We start from the raw sequence: 17,848 nt of genomic DNA, 5'->3' as shown, positions 1-17,848 counted from the left end.
CAGAATACTTTTTAATATGTGCACAGGCACATTTGCCACTGTCCATTCAGGTGAGGAAAGGGTTAACATACTGCCCAGTTGTGTCCTATCATAAAATGGCCACTTGCAAACAGCTAACCGCACGAACGCCCAGCCCAGATTTCAGCTAGTTCTGGAGGTTGGGAATACTTTTTTACTTGTTGGGAGTTATAGGGATTCCTTTCAAAGGTCCCCAGCCCTGCCAGTTCCTCAGAGCCCAGTCCCATCTTGCTGTCTGAACGTTAGGACTAAATAGGATGCTTGTAACGTTCAGGGAGAAGACGAAACAGGCAGTGAAGTGGCAGGTCGGGGAACCTTTGCTGGCCCTGCTTCATTCAGAGGTTGCAGGGAAAGGAGGGAGGAAAAAAGGGTATATGGAAAGAAAAGAAAACAGAACTATGTATGTGGAACCTAATAAACAGTAACTGAGGAGTCTGAAAAAGAAAACAAGTGGAGGTAGGGGAGTCTGAACTAGAGTGCTTCTGAGCACTTCCTTCTCTCGTTTACCACCCTAGTGCTCAGCATCTCTCCGGATATGGCCCATAAGGAGCTCTTAAATTTATACCTAGAGCCTTGTGAACATCCTTTACTGTGGTGTCCAAGATCGAGCGAGAGCTGTAGTATCAGTGCTATTAGGCATCTTAGGCAATGCTGACAGTCTCGCAGGAAATCAAGGCCACAGATAGCAGCACCGTGCTACAGCTACCTAAGGCTTTGAACAGCAGAGATGGTCATATTTATGGCCCAGCAAGAGAGATTATACAGAACAGGAGAGAAGAGAAATAGAGTGTAATTTGCTGCTTAACTGGACCAATTTTGTGTTTACTCTGACAGGTGTAAGAAAAATTATTTCAGCAGCTGAAACTAAATGCAATTTAAAAAAAAAAATGAAAGAGGAGAAACAATAAGAGTCTATAAATAAAGAGTGATAATGATCAGGGATATACCAATCAGGAGCAGCACAGCCAGAGAGAGTCTGTTTTCAGGCAGAACTTCTCTTGAGAAAATCTGGGTTTGGTTTTGTGCGATTAGGTTTGTCATGTGTCGTCAACCGCAACAGAAAAGTGGGAGCAAACAGCCCTGGAGCAATTGGTACAATCACCATACAGTGGTGGCAATATCCCTTCTAGGAGTTAGGTGAGGTAAGGGAGCTCTGACATACATGCTGGGGAACCAGTTACCCTTTCTTCTATGACCTGAAAGACAGTGAGAATGAAAAAGAGAGAGAGAGAGACTGTGCAAGCAACTGAGATCAAAGGATTTCATATAGCCAGAACAACAGGATAATTTGGTTTGGGCTAAACAGTAAGTGTGCTGTAAAAAGAAACATGGCTGGTCTGAAGCAACATTCATCTAAGAGACTATGCCTCCTTTTTTCTTTTAAAAGTGGAAGATAGTCAGGGTGTTGCTTTCCAACACCTTGGCAGTCATCAAAAGAAAGGAAATGTATAGTGAGCTATATGTTTAACAAGCCTCCAAGACTTTAAAGTGTGTTGTAGAGCAAGACATTAAAATCTCATGGTACCAGTGTCATGTGAGCTACAGCAGCTGCAGTTGCTGCAGTTCCAGGAGCTCTGGAAATACGAACTATATTGAACCTCAAGTCAGTCGTTGAAAAGAGAGGTATCCAAAATCAAAGGCGCTACATTCAAAGAATAAGCTCAGGGTTTTTTATTTCCTTAGTTCTGCGCCTTGCTCAAAAAAACCCAAACTCCAACTAGCTCCAATAGCTCCAACTGTTAAAATAAGAAGCTGTTTTCTCCCTCATACATCAGTTTTTAAAAAGGATGAAAATACTATTTTCCTTTGAATTAGCACACCACTATGAATCCAGAGCAGAGGATGCCTTCCCTGGCTGTTTACCCACATGTTTACCCAGGTCTTTCTTTGTAGTCAAAAGAGCAGCGCCCAGGGAACTCAGTAACAATTAAGAAAACTGCTTGGGATCCCCTCAGAGCTTGTAGCAGGGCAATAAGACTTTTGGTAACCCTTGTCTAGGGTTCTCAGCGCTGTCATTGGGTTATACTGATGGGATTTGCTTTATTTAGGTCTGGCTGCACTCCTGCCTCAAAAGAGGTTTTCCTTTGCTATGGATTTTAAAGATGCGTATGCCTAAATAGCTGTATATTCAGTCACCTGCCAGTACAGCCACTGAATGATATACCTGGAGGCAAGCAGTAAAGTCACAACACAGCCTGTAAGTACAAGGGGAGCAGTATGAGCTGGGAAGACCTAGTAGTTACTTTCCTGCATTATTTTTCCTAATGTAAATCAGAAGCTGCTTCCTCAGTGCTCAGCCAAAAGGTTTTCCTGAGCACATCACTTGGAAAATGGGCCAAAGATCCTCTCCCTGGAAAAGGTTAATAGCTATACTGCAACTAGCTAACATTAGGGATTCATCCTCTGAATGGAGGTATCTTTAGCAGCAAACAGAAGTCTCTGGGAATTAGGCCTGTGTTTCTTACCATTTGTAGCTTTGTGCCTCAAAATAGTGATATTTAAGTTTTTTGACACTGCTAAAGCCCCAGCCTGTTTCTTCGAATCAGGAAAGAAACTCACTTTTACTGCATGAGGACAAAATGTTTGTTTCTTTTGATGAGCATCCACAGGTCGTTATGGAAGAGCACTTAATAGCAAGACTGGCACAAGAAAGATAACTGACACCTGACTGCTGCTACTGACTCTTGATTATTTCCCATGGGGAAACTGGAAGAGGTCTCTTACCCCATGTCATAGTGTGGCTCCTTATCTGTCTCCTACCCGCATGCAGTTAGACTGTGCACCCACCTATAACTATTAGAGGGCAGCTAACAAATATTTATGTATTTCTATGCCAAAAATCAAAAAAAAAAAAAAAATCAAGGGTCATTATATGTACTGATTACAAAAAAGAAAATTATTAATAAGAAATACATTTAGCGTGTCAAATAGACTTAGTGTGAATAGGTATACATTTGAATGTAATAGTTCATCATCCACACAAAAGGAAATTAGGTGTAAAACTGTGCATATATGTAAAAATGAAAACAGAAAATCTGTCTCTTCTGTTTGTGTATAGGCGAGAGAAAAGAAACCATGCATTTTGGAAAGGCAAAGATGTCTTTGACACCCCTGAGGAAAAGGAAGGAGAGAGGGATGAATACCCACACTTCCTTACTGCAATGCTGACTCAGATTAACAGCACGAAGGCAGAATTTATTCTAGGCGCCAGTGCCCTGAAGATTAGCCAGGCCAGGGAGAAACAAACTGAAACATTCTTGAATAGCTGTCAGTGGCCTGGTAAACCTTCCCACTCAGCCATGGGAGGTAAAAAAATGCAGGTGACTCTCCCTCTCTGACCAGCCAAATCTTTCCCTTTATGCACATTTTTAAGGGGTAGAAATGATTCTTGAGCATGTTCCAAGCCATGATTTGCTTTATTTCTCTCTCTCTCCCTCTACTCCACACCCATTTCTTGAGAGTCCTTCTCAACTGCAGTGAAATCTCTGTCCCATTTGGATTTCTAATCTTCACATAACAAACCCTCAAACTACTCTGAGATGCACTGCCAACGTGCAGAAAGCAGTGCCTTGGGCACCCACAGGGGAAGGTCTGAAAAAATTTCCTCATCCCTCTAAAGAAAGAGAATTATTCACCACTGCTCCTCCTTCCCCTCCCATCTTCTTCAGCAAGCACCCCCACACCCACCCACGTCCTCCTGTCTATAGTCTGCTGTCTATGTTCCCTGTTTGGTTTGGACACCGAGTGCTGAGGAGGTTGGTGGGATATGCCAGCCCCTGCAGGCTGCTCTGTACGCTCTGTTCTCAGGGCTGTTTGCTGTGCGGGCCGCAGGCTTCAGGCCTTTGAAGGGTTGAATACCATCTTTTGATTTACCATGGCTGATGGGCTATGGGAAAGCTTTACAACTCAAATACACAGAAGAGGAAAAAAGAAAAGAAAAAACAACACAGGAAAGAGCTTAATAACCACACAAATGATAATAAGTAATCAAATGGAATAGATCAAAGAAGAGAAGAAAGACACAGCTCTTAATAACAGTATTAAATAACTTATAAGAAAAGTACAACTAAATAACTCACCACTCAAAACAGTCTTTGTTTACACTCATCTGTCATGTTAGATACTCAGGGTGGATGCTGACATGTAACTAGTCAGATCTGAGCTCCTCAGGTCTTCAGAGTTAGCATTTATGACTGACTCTTACTGGCAAGGGATTTTGGCAGGGTCAAGTAATGAAGACTTGGTTCTCATTTGACACATTTGGGCTATGATCAGTCTCCTTAAAGAGACAGATGTGACTTTCAGTAAACAAACTGAAAATGAATGGCTCTGTTAAGGTCATTTCTCCTCAAACTCTGTTATTTCAACAGCAAGGTAACCTCGCTGTTTTGAAAGTAGGAAAGTGCTGATTTAAGGTCTTAGAATATATCTGACAGCTTTATAAATCTGAAGAAAGGAGAGGTGAAGCTTGATTCAGGTTCAAACATTTAAACTGCACGTCTGTGGAGCTAGGCATTAAAAAAGAGTTGTGACAGGTTTCCACTGATGCAGCCTCTAGTCACTTTTGGGGGAAGATTCAACCTCACAAGATTTTCAAAAGTCTCCAGGGAAAAAGATGGGAAATGTAGGAACTTCACAGCACACACCCTCCCTGCTTCAGTCCCTGAACTTACATAAAAATAGCCTTCAGTCAACACAGGGTTTGCTTCACAGATTTCACCCTTGTATTAAATCGTCAACCACAGATTTCCCTTTTCAAATGTGTGTAGACCACATGTGAAGTTTTTAGCCACGTCTTTTAGATGCTAGCTAGTAAGAGTCAAACATTACACACCTGGGCTAGGTGATGGCCTAACAGACCACACACAGCACTTTCTGAAACCCTATCACACTCTCGACAGGTTGCAAAGTTATCAGCTCCTTTAACAAAGAAAGAAACTAAGGCATATAAGGTAAAATGACTGGCTATGGGTTACAAAGAGGTAGCAGGAGCAGAGCTAAGCAGAATACTTAGTTGCCTCATCACTTCCTGTACAGAAACATGCCACTACAGTTTTCCAGTGATGAAGTATATCCTCTGAGAAGAAAAGGGCTAGAAATAATTGCCATGAAAGACAACGCTGAAAAATAAATAAATTCTCATTGTGCCAGATTATTAGCACCAATTGTATTAGATCAGAAGAAAAAGCAGACACATATATACACACTGGGGTTTTTTGAAAGATTCTCTTTGCACATGTAAGAATGCTGAACAGCAATTTTTTTGAACTGTCCTCCAAACAAACTCTGCAAATCTTTTAAATTTTCCTTCTCTTAAAGTTGACATAGGCAGAGAAGGGTATCATCACCCTTCCGGTTTTGTTTATTTGAAGAGTTACTGTGGTTGCTAAAGTTGATCTAATCCCTCTGGCCTCTAAGCCAGTCTGGATAGCACAGCATCTGTTCCTATGCTACCTAGACACTCAATGGTGCTTTACGCTTCTCCAGTCCAGCTAAGCAAAGCATACATAGTCCAAACAGGAGATATGTAACACTACACTTTTTTTCGTTTTTTAAATAAAAACAAGGGTTTCCAGATCCCTTTGGGATGTAGACCCTATTTTTAAGAGACATGGTCTTGTTTTAATGCATCTTCTTTTCACTCTCATCCCAAAAGTCGATGTTAGAGCTGACTTGCACTTTTCAAGCCAAAAGGAGACTAGAAGCAATTTTTAAAAACAGGTTAGTTTCAGAGGTTAAGTTTCACTGCTGGACAACATATTGACCTTTTTTCCTTGCTGAGCTCCACCTAAGTGCAGGTGAGGATGAGGAACCTTAAAACCACCACTCAAGCTCTTTCATCTGTGGTACAGCAAGACCTTGATGTACTGACTGTATCTAGCTGGGACAGGAATTGAAAAACAGGGAATATTACTACAGATTTGGGTGCATAATACTTTGCTGTCCTCTACAAACAAAGCTGCTACATAGTTTGCTCCTGATACCACAGTGGCAAGGCTTTGAAGATGCTGACCTTGTAGTTCAAAAAATGTGAAAGCTTATTCCTGTGGGGCTTGGAATTCTGAAAGCTGACACAAGCTTTCACAGACCATGCACACATCTTCATATCAAGTACCTCAGAAGACGTTTAACATTCTCCATTATCATGATAGTTCTGCCCCTTTGACTCAAAATCTCTTCTTAATTACATTGCTGGATTCACATGAATCGACAAGGTGCATCAGTGTAAGTGAGAGAAAGCTTCACTTCCTGTATTTATATTCTTTTTAAAAAGGTTATTTGGTATTTAGTACAATGCCTAGAAAATGGCAAAAAAATGGATACAGGCTCATCAAACATGTTCATTCTGAAAAATGTTTTCATTGTTGTTATTTTTGTGCTCTTTTCTAATTTTTTTTTTCCGGACAAGTATAACTCTAAGGAGACAGAACATGACCTTTCGGAACGGGGTGATGCACTTTTATTATTGATGCCTTTGTTTTAACAAAGACACAATCAAAAAACTCAGATGTTTTCACTAGATATAAAAAGCCCTAAAGGCTGAAACATATAATAAAGCTACTTGCATATTTTAGATCAAGTTCTATCAAATGCTGCCAAATTCTTTAAAGGGCTTGGGATTCACAGCACTTCTACTTGCCACCATATCTGTTTGGCTTCCCTCCCACATTTGGTTTCGACTGTTTTGAGTGATGCTGAAGAGGTCAGATGAATGAGGAATGTAACTGATCAAAAGATGGACCAGGCAGCATGTCTCACACAGAGCTCACCAGTCCCAGACCAAGAAAGGAAACTTAAAAACTTAAAGACTTGAAACCCAACACTGTCCAAAACAAAGAACTGACAGCAAATCTCCATGCAGTGATGCAGGAGAGAATTTCTCTCCACAAGAGAATATCATTATGAAGGTCTCAGCGGCTATTTTAGAAATCAATCCGATCCAATCAAACCAACAGAAATTAAACAAAAAATATTAAAAAACCACTCATCACAAGCCCAAACTAAGAGTGAAGGGGCAGCAGGAGTTCTTTATACGATACCTAAATTAACCATAAGTTTGACACGGCCTCCATCCAGCTCCAGGCGCAGAGTGTCAGCAGAATCTCTTGAGGTGGTTGCCATCAACAGCCCATAGGCGCGCTGGGACATGAAACGGAAGGATACGTCTTCTGCTTCTGTATGCATGACCATAGGCATGATGATCTTCATGTACATGCTGCCATCGTAACTCAAGATGGAGGCCTCTGCAACAAATCAGTAAACAATTGCAAAAAATGAAGAAAAAATTACTCCTCTGTGTGATCTACACTCTTGAATAACCCTGACATCTATTATAGAGCACTATTTTTACTGTAGCCATATAACTCACCACAGAAAGAGGTACGTACTTCAGGGGTAAAACACAGCAACTGTTTAACTTCATCCCGCAACTCTACATGACAAGTATGAGCACGAAAAAGAAATATATGGCACAACACCACAAGCAGAGGCAGCAGTATATGCGGAGTCAGAATTCCCACAAACAAACGTGTTAACACTGGTGCTAATAAGCTGGCATAGCCTCCATTTTTTTCATCTTCCATATAATAGGATCTCCTCCACTAGTCCAGCCTTCCCTACCTGGAATGACTAGTTTAAATAAAGTCTACAACATTTCACTACAGCATTCAGTCTTGCCTTTGCAGCCTCGGAGTTCCTATTTCTGGTACTCTAAGAGTTGTTGCTTATTTAGTGAAGAATTTCATCATATTGCTGGTACTTAAAAAAAGAATAACAACTAGAAGCAATCATAGACTGTGCCACCACTGTCCAATACAGCAATCTCTCTTAGAGCCAAACCTCGTACGATAGTTTTCATCCTACTTTCCATGCTATCCTCAGTTAGAAGGGGGCTACCTGTGGAAAACTACAACACAGGTAGCAATTCCCAACCATTTATGTGCTAGCACAAGCTGTTAGGAATAACGAACAATATCTTTTTACCTTTGGAGAACTCTATTACCCAGACAATGTAACAATTAAGTGCAATAGGATCAACGCAGTCAACAGAAAGCTGAGATTCTCCAGTCAGAGAAAGTCTACCAGACTAACATCCAGAAAGGAGTTTACGGCCTAAAAAGGACCAGTGATGGGACAACAGACATACAAAACAAACAAAAGAGAATTAAACCTTATACTTGTTCCATTGGTTCTGGTGTTTGAATTTCATGTAGCAAGTTCATTGGTCTTAGCTATTATATGTGAATTACTATGAATTTAGGACCTACAAAAATAATATAAAGGAGACAAATTTTTTAGAAAATCCAGAGAATCCTAACTAGAAGTAGTAGAGAACCATAACTACAAGTAGTAGAGTGAAAATGAAAAAAGAAAATCTAAAGCAGGAAAGGCAAAAATGTTTCCAAAGCATGGGTAAGAAAGACTGCAGAACAGCTTCCAGGGGTATACATTACTCAGGGACAGTGAAAGGTAGGCTACACAAATCCTTAGAAAAAGGCCATAAAAAACATTAGTTAATGTTGAACCAATAGATCTACTCCAGTTTTGATCCTTTGACCTTATATCAGAGCTTTGCTGGAATGAAAGGAACACTGAAAAGGACAAACATGTACGAGTATGAAGGAGGTTTCCTTAATGGGTCTTTTTGATATCAGATTTGTGCTGGTTTTGTGATTCCGCTCCCCAGTAACTAATGTTTCCGCAGCTCTGCTGACACAACTGATGGCATTGCAAGGCAAATAAAGAAACAAACCAAAATCTGTGTCAAGTTTAAGTTTCATTTGAAACACAGGAAAAAGCAGGAGATGGGGGCACACAGAAAGCCAGGAGGTTGGAAAAGGACAAAAATAACAAGGAAAGAAATTATATTCTTCCGCCTTTTCTGAGGATGTCAAAGGAAACAGAGATTTCAATTGAGGCAAGATGCTATAAAATAAACTACTTAACATTCTCTATCTTTTCAAGCTTTTGCCTGAAGAAGCTGATATTCTTCTCTAAAGGGGTAAAATTAAAGCTTTGTGATAGAACTGTAGCAAACACTACCGCATGGCAATCATTGTTTCAGTCCATGAATATGCTCTAAAGCATTTTTATCAGCACAATTTACAAATCTACATATATGTATTAATGTATGAGTCAGAGAGTCCCTTCTGCCTATAGCCAACTCCTATGGAAGGCAGAAATGTACAGACTGCTCCATGTAAGACTTTTATCACAGAACTGTGTTGAGAATTCCAGAGGTAAAAAGTGACCAGTTTAGCTCCTTGGACACATGGAAGCTCTGCTCTGTAATTCACTCATACGAGCGCCTCATGCAGTTTAGCTAGTTTTCTCCAATGGTTAGGATTCTCACTGGACACCTCGCCCTCCAGGAAAGCTAACACTCCATCTAATTTAACCATCTGCAACAAAATGTATTTGGAATCTGTGTGTTCTCCTGATGCGCTTCAACCCATTTTCCCCTATTTTGCAGCAGAGCCACGCATGCTGACATCAGACAGAACCAATCCTTATCATCCTCTCAACGCCTAAAGGCAAGGGGCCAAGTATGTTTTGGAAAGGGAAGCTGCACTACCTGGGCAGCCAGACTCTCCAAGGGTTCCGTGTGATGTACTGTGCTTTCCAAGTACTATGCTCACTTTTATTCTGGTTTTAAGTTGTGTTTTTTAGCAGTGAATTAAAAATCTCATGCATTAATGTTTTCTAGGTTTCTCTAGGAAAAAAATTCCCAATATATTTTTCAAACATTTTCATTTACTGCATTTCTTTTAGCCCTATCAAACAAGTCACTGTTATGATTTTTTACAGGACATGAGACTCATGGACAAGTAAGTGCTTGGACAAGTATGCCTCGGAGGAAAGTGTTAGAATAAAAGGGTATATGGATATAGAAATCAGTAGAGGCATGCATGCTAGATAAGGGAAGTTGGATGGGAAACTGAGAAACAAACTCATTCTCATGCTAGAAAGGACCCATGGCTGGTTCCACAATGGCTTCTAATAGACACGTAGTGTGGTAATGAATATGTAAGGAGTAAGATGTATGTAAGATGTAAGATGTAATATGTAAGATGTAAGTAGAGAACTGATACAGTGACAGAGCAGATGTGTTTTGGTTACAAAATATTCGATGGGGTTCCCTGTGGGGGTGCTGACTCAGCAACTTACCGCACTACTAGCTGGCAGGCAGCACCGCTCTGGTCATGGGACATACAAACCTATTGCAAATAAAAGCTCTTTCTAAGAGCAGCATTAAAATAAGATGGCTATGAGTAGCATCCATGCACATCAGTTTCCTTAGCTGCACAGCCTACACACTGGCATGGTCTGCAGACACAAAGCTCTCTACACAATACTCACTCAGCCATATATATACACCTTCTGGGTGCCATCTGTCAGTGATGCCCTGGGGACTCGCATCTACTCTTGGCCAAGAAACAAAAAAGGAAAGAAAATTCCTTTTTCAAGGTGGGGAACAGTTTCTTCTTTCCAAAGTGCAATTCCCTCTCCTCTCACACCTGCAACCCCTTACTTGCCATCCACAACTGCAAGCTGGAACCAAATGTACTGTATATAATACATACACTCAAAGGCAATGAGCATGTACGCACAAACCTCCTTGCTCTCTCTCCTTTCTCTCTCTGCAGATTGTATTAGAAAGTGCAGGCAAGCATGAAATGGCTCTTTTGACGCCTTCAGCTCAGATGTGCCTTGCATGAAACAGTTGTTTGCCCTCGCTGTGAGGAGGGGGTTGGAGGATATCAGAACTGCAAGTGGAAGTAGCTGATACAAGCTCTATTGCTTCCCTCTCGTGCATTAGATATTTTGGAAACCAGAGTTTTTTTGCAGACACTGGAAAACAACAAACTGAAAAAGAGATAATAATGAGTTTCTTCCCTCTTAAAAAAGCCCATTTTTGTCCTTCAGCTCCACTGATTCCATTGCCACAGAATAACCCTCCTTAGACAAGAAATCTCAAACATTATGATTAAATTTACATGAGAGGGACTTGAAGAACACCCAGAACTGCTGAAGATGGAACAGAAATCTAGAAATTGATTTTGTTTGAATAGGGTTGCTGAATAAAAATCTGATTCTAAAAAGTCAGTAAAAAAATTGCTAATTCAATCCCAGATTCAGGTATATAAATGTGGCTCATCTTTGGAATGAGTTACACAGTGAGACGGAGTGGAAGAAGCTCCAAGGGGCAAAGGCAAGATCAGAGGTAAAAAGATATCATACAGAGTAAGCTCCCTGTTTCCCACCTCTCAAACCCCTCATTTCTCCTTCTTAGTAATGGCTGAAGCAAATCAGTGATGAGTTTGTGCACAGCGAAGCCTTCTCTAAGCTCTACCCACACCATCCTGGTCTGAGGGTTTTCAATGAAGTTCCAATCACCAAATCAATAGCCATTTAAACATACAATTAGTCAACAGAGACAAACCAGACAGACTAAACTGGGAGCAAACATCCAGTTGGAGGTGAAAATCAGAATTAATCCGATAATCAAGGCAGTGCTTCAGCTGACATCCAATAGTACTTCTAAACCTTACTTCAGTCTTGCTTCCTGCCCTTTCTCTAGCCAGCCTGCTAACAAAAGAGAACAACGAATCCTTGCTACAATTAAGGAGATTAGTGTTGAAATAGTCTCCACACAGTTGTAACAGAAGGCGAGTTTCTGTTTTTTTTCTGTGCCCTATGCTGACCTGAGCCTGGCCCAGTTCCGACTATGCATGCACTTGACATCTTTTAAAAATACAGAATTTCACGCCCACTCTACAGTTCTTCACCATCTGGAGTATCTGGGAGCACTTTCAGCACAACCTCGTTGTAGGCAGAACATTCTCTCCACATAAGAAAATACCCCTAGTGGCAGTCACAGAAATGAAACCTATTTCCTTGTCCTGACAACCAGTTCCCAAAACTAGAGGAAGGCATGTTACAGCTAGGTGATACATAAAAAAAATCTGCTCAGCGTTGAACGCAACCTGGTGCTAGCAACCTAGGTGACCTCAGTCTTCTAAGGTCTCAGTGACACACTTGCACTGGCAATATCCACCAGAATACAGGCATTCATTCGATTGTCCTCGACCAGCCACAGCAATAGGACTGTGGTATTTTTGACCAGCACCATAAATACAAGCAGAAGCACAGTTATCTGGGTTAAAAACACATGCACATTCCTTATACTACTAGGGTAGCCATGATATTTGGATGTCCCACAGAGACGTGCATAGGAGCAATGAATAGTGTATAAGGCTTCACCCATGTTTCAGACCACCATACAGAGTTGTACAGACAAAAAGATCCAGAGCTGCATTTATTGGTGACCCCAAAGCCAGAAGCTTCGTTGCCGGTAGCTTGATGACAGGAAGAGGAAGAAACCAGGTGCTGATTCAAAACTGCCCTTACATAATGCCAGAGATCTGTGAAAATCAATATGTTATTAGGAGTGATTAGCTTCCCAGTCTTGTGCTCTGAAACCCTGTCAGCTTTAATTTTACACTTACACTTAGCATCCAAAAGGAGCCATTCCCTACTGCTTCCCCACAAGGCTCTGCATAAACCTCCTGGGGAGATGGCAATGGGCATATTCTTAGAATACAGATATAGAAAAATATTCAAGGCCTCTTTATGCTCCTTCTGCTGCTTTCTAACCTTCTGCTTGTATTCATCTCTATTCTTTTCCTTATTCTTTTCTTCTCCCTTTTTGCTTCTTTCTGTAGTCTCTTGGGTTTTTTTTTTTTTTTTTTTTTGTCTTTCCTCTGCCTCCTAGACTATAATATAGCTTTCTTCCTTCTTGAAGTTTCCCAAAAGATGACAGCGGAAGAAAGACAAAAAATTTCCTCCCATCAGGAAAAGTTTAGCTAAAGTCACCAGTGATGGTAATTCAGGAGACATCAGCTTTACTGCACAGTCACACTTGCCATACAGTTATACCATGTGCACATTCAGTTACGTTCCTGAGAGTCAGCTATCACACGCACTCAGCAGGGCTTCCAGAGAAAAGTGCATCTCCAACTGATTAACTGGAGATGCACAAGGCATCTAGCAAGGAGCCAGCATAGAAAAGAACAGACATGCTGGTTCAAAACTCTGGGTAATATAGACCAAACATTTTCACCTTCTTGCAAAAAATCAAGACATCCTTCAAGACACTGGCCTCAAGAAAAAAGTGCCAGAGCTTGGTATCCACAAAGCAGACAAAACTTTCCTGTAGGTATTATACATCACACACCTTTTCATTCACATGGAAACATACCAGCTTTTCTTTTAATATATCATTTGGCAGACACACCAGCCACAAATAAAGTCTTGATTCTTTGAAAACCAAGATTATACTTTAAAAAATGCACAGTGAAAACCACAGCTTGCTAAAGGCATTTAAAAAAAAGGAAAGTCTCATTCCTGTGCCAAGGGGTTCCGTACAGATGAGTTTCAGCAAGAGAAGTCAGTCAAGCTCTTAAATTGAAGGAAGAGTTTAACATACTTGAATCAGGTGGGGAACTTATTTTTCCCTGGTGTAATTTGAACTGAGCATCATCAAAGTTTGCATCACGTGATTTTTAAGGCCTTCAGTTAGGAGCGCAGAATCAAGACTGCTAGGAAAAAATGGTTATATCTACTTGGCTTACTAAGAGCTGTGCTTAAGCTGCCTTCAAGACCGGACTTATTTGCCATTCATCCCTGCTTGTAAATGTAGTATAATACTCAGACAGAGCCTCTTTGTACTGGTGTATAAAGCCAGGTGTGCCTGAGCAGGCTCACTGGACGGCTGCACTGCCATATACAGGGGCAGAAGGACCCATTTGTATTAGCAGGTGAAAATAAAGACTTCCAGAGGTGTCCCTGGATGTCCACAGGGAATACAGTGATATACAAAGGTATCTCTGGGGACCTAACCTCACTTCCCAAACACCACTTAATAGTGGACAATGCATAAGAAGAAAAGCCCATTGCAAAACTCTGAGTTCTTTTGCTGATTTTATACTTGCAGCTGCCATGTTACAGGGCGAATCTTTTCAAAATTTAAGAAATATTTCATTAATATTAATAAAGTTTTTTTGACAGAGATTCACATGTGTTGCCTAACAAAGTCCTTTTCATTTTCAGTTAACAGAACAGGACCAAATTTGATTTAGTTTAACATTGCTAAAAACTTTGAAAGTAGTATCTGACAACTGTGAACATATTATGGAAGAAGAACTTCCTATTCAGCTAGAAACATAACAAACTGCCATTATCCAAAACAATCAGCAGCACAAACAAAAAGCTAGGTTTGATGCCGTAGCTCTGATGTTCACTTCCTCAACAACTGAATGCAGGAGCTTGTTAAACATGCATGACTCTGGTATACAATATTTTATGAAAGAAAATTAAGAATTTTGCTTGTCCGTAAATAATGGAAATGTTGGGTCCCAGAATGTAATTATTCAGACTGAAATCTGACTATACTCAGGAGTTCATGCGCCTATTTTTGTGAAAAATGCAAGAGGAACTTGAAATGTTGACAAGTGCTTAAGACCTGTGAAGTCAGTGGTACCATGTTCTGGCACTGTTCCTCCACTGACTCAGAAGAAAAGGCAATGTTTACTAAATGCACTACAACACATTTTGCAGCAAATTGGATTTTCCTTGGATGTCTCACATCCGAGTGCCATTGGTCCTGATCCTATTTAACCTGAAAAATAGGAAAGATAAACTAGAAGGGATGTAAATGTAATTCACTAGCACTTAGAAGGACAATAATGGAGAACACAAAACAATATTTAAATTTCTACCTAAGGTGGGTCCATAATATCAGAAATAAGGTGGGGTTTTATTAGTCCAGCAAAATGCAGTGCAAATACTATCACTTATTGGAAACTGTTAGGATTATTGTATCACTAAGAACAAAGCTATTCTGCTTTAAGGATTTCAGCCTGCCAAGATGTCAATAGCATTATCATTATTTGTTAAGCACTGACATCAACTCATGAAGATAAGATAAAGCAGTTACTAAAATCTTAAGACACATACAACCACAGAAATGCAAGGAACCTCGACTAATAATCTATTCCACTCCTTGCACTAAGCTACGATGAAATATATCACAATCAGTGGCTCCCAAACTACAGGCTGTGGACCACTGGTCGTCAGCAAAGCTTTGTAAAATTACAGAACGGTTAAGTTTGGAAGGGACCTCTGGAGATCATCTAGTCCAACCTCCCTGCTCAAGCAGGGACCTCTAGAGCAGATTGCCCAGGATCACATCCAGACGGCTTTTGAATATCTCCAGCGAAGGAGACTCCACTACCTCTCTGGGCAACCTCTTCCAATGCTCAGTCACCCTCACAGGGAAGAAGTTTTTCCTCATGTTCAGATGGAACTTCCAGTGGTTCAGTTTGTGCCCGTTGCCTCTCGTCCTGTCACTGGGCACCACGGAGAAGAGGCTGGCCTCATCCTCTTGACACTCCCCCTTCAGATACTTGTACACGTTGATGAGATCCTCTCTCAATCTTCTCTTCTCCAGGCTGAACAGGCCCAGCTCTTGCAGTCTTTCTTCAGAGGAGAGGTGCTCCAGTCCCCTCACCATCTTTGTAGCCCTCCGCTGGACTCTCTGCAGGAGTGCCATGTCTCTCTTGGACAGGGGAGCCCAGAACTGGACACAGGACTCCAGGGGAGGCCTCCCCAGGGCTGAGGAGAGGGGCAGGATCACCTCCCTCCACCTGCTGGCAACACTCTGCCTCATGCACCCCAGGAGACCACTGGCCTTCTTGGCCACAAGGGCACACTGCTGGCTCGTGTTTAACTTGTTGTCCACCAGCACTCCCAGGTCCTTCTCGGCAGAGCTACTTTCCAGCAGGTCAACCCCCAGCCTGTACTGGTGCATGGGATTATTCCTGCCTAGGTGCAGGACCTTGCACTTGCCTTTGTTGAACTTCAGGAGGTTCCTCTCCGCCCACCTCTCCAGCCTGTCCAGGTCCCTCTGAATGGCAGCACAGTCTTCTGGTGTGTTAGCCTCTCCCCCCAGTTTAGTATCATCAGCAAACTTGCGGAGGGTGCACTCTGTCCCTTCCTCCAGGTCACTGATGAATACATTGAACAAGACTGGACCCAGGACTGACCCCTGGAGGACACCACTAGCTACAGTCCTCCAACTTGACTCTGCACCACTGACCACAACCCTCTGAACCGGCCCTCTGAACCGTGCCATCTAGCCAGTTCTCAATCCACCTCACCGTCCACTCATCTAACCCACACTTCCTGAGCTTACCTACGAGGATTTGACGGGAGACAGTGTCCAAAGCCTTGCTGAAGTCCAGGGAGACAACATCCACTGCTCTGCCCTCACCTACCCAGCCAGTCATTCCATCATAGAAGGCTATCAGATTGGTGAACTTGTTCCAGTGTGTCCATGGAGCCATACTGCTTCTTTATTTTTCTGTCTAAAAATTGATGAGAGGGGCTGAGCAGTAGTCTATAAGACATTCTGAAATTTGACAGTAGTCTACTGGTTAAAAAAGTTTGCCAACCACAACTCCTGACCATTTCCAGTTGGCGATAAACAACCTGTTCTTAAAACATTCCAGAGAGGAAGCACTCATAAACTCTCTATACAGCCTTTGCTGGTCCTTCACTACCTCACAGTTCAAAGTATTTTCCTAAAATCAGTCTAAATTTTTCTTTACTTCAAATTAAGATGATGGCTTCCTTTCGTACTGCCAGTGGATACACATATCTTCTTTACAAAAACACCTTTATATACTGAAGTTCTGCATACCATTATCCCAACTCCCTTACTCTGTTCTAGATTAAGTAAACCCTATTCTTTGAACTTATTCTAGCTTTTATTTTCTAAAACTCTTGGCTCTTCTGTTGCTCTCCTTTGGCTTCTCTTTGATTTGTATACTACTTTCTCAAATTCAACTCCCAAAATCTGAATAGCGTATGCCAGATAAGACCAAATGAGCACTAAAAGTAGAATAATTACATGAGACACCCTTATCAGTATAATGTGAACAAAATATTTCCAAATGAGCAGCAAACGAGAGAGATAACAAAGCTACCTTCAAGGCATTCATCACATTTTCAGGAATGCAAGAATACTGGTGGGTCAGTAATAATAATTTTCATTTATAAGGCCAATGCTATAGACAAAAATTGCTAGTAGATGTTTACATAGACCATTTGGAAGAATATTTTTCATGAAATATATCCTCTCAAAACGTTTCAAAATGTATTACATCACATTATTTAAAATATTTCACTACTTTCAACATACATTTAAGTTTGAAAATAGCCTGAAAATTATGGTTGGGTCATATAGAAAAAGAAATTCCTGAAGAACATTTGAAGTGCAAACTACACCTGTTTATCTGTTTAGAAAGTCAGAACAGAATAAATACCCTATTCACTCTTCGCTTTTCAATACTTTTGTCCCCTCCGTTGTTACAGTATCTTGCATATTTCCTATCTCTTTTTTCTCATGCTGTTTTTACAAACACAAGCACAAACATGAAATCACTGCAAGAAAAATTACTGTCTATGTATCCACATAAAAGAATACTTGCAAAAGTCTAGGCGAAAAGCCAAACTAATGGTCCCAAACAACACATCTATACAAAGGTGCAGTGTTCAGTGTAAGTACTGTAAAGTACTGTAGAAAGAAAAAAAAAAAGAAAAAAGAAATAACAGAGAAAAAAATAGCTTAATTCATAAAATTAGGAAATTGAAATAATTTTGGTTTTGAATAGAAGTAATTCTGAATTTTTTTAAGAACAGAACAATCCAAAATAAACACCTTGCTTCTCTAGTTCAATACTAAAATTAGGTTAGATAACACAAACAT

At 40.9% G+C, this 17,848-nt stretch overlaps 1 protein-coding gene across 4 annotated transcripts in view; it reads right to left on the bottom strand.

Annotated features, from left to right (window-relative positions):
• Positions 1-17,848, bottom strand: part of NRXN3 (neurexin 3) — a 1,027,384-nt gene that overhangs the window by 666,784 nt on the left and 342,752 nt on the right. For all 4 annotated transcript variants that reach the window (XM_068946691.1, XM_068946692.1, XM_068946693.1 and 1 more), the window contains one exon: positions 7,059-7,262. In XM_068946691.1, the coding sequence (XP_068802792.1) occupies positions 7,059-7,262 (204 nt within the window). The remainder of the gene's footprint in view (positions 1-7,058; positions 7,263-17,848) is intronic.

The sequence above is a fragment of the Struthio camelus genome, chromosome 5, assembly GCF_040807025.1.
Source record: "Struthio camelus isolate bStrCam1 chromosome 5, bStrCam1.hap1, whole genome shotgun sequence".
NCBI classification, from domain to species: domain Eukaryota; kingdom Metazoa; phylum Chordata; class Aves; order Struthioniformes; family Struthionidae; genus Struthio; species Struthio camelus.
Note: the sequence above shows the minus strand (reverse complement) of the source record. Positions and strands in the feature narration are given on the sequence as shown.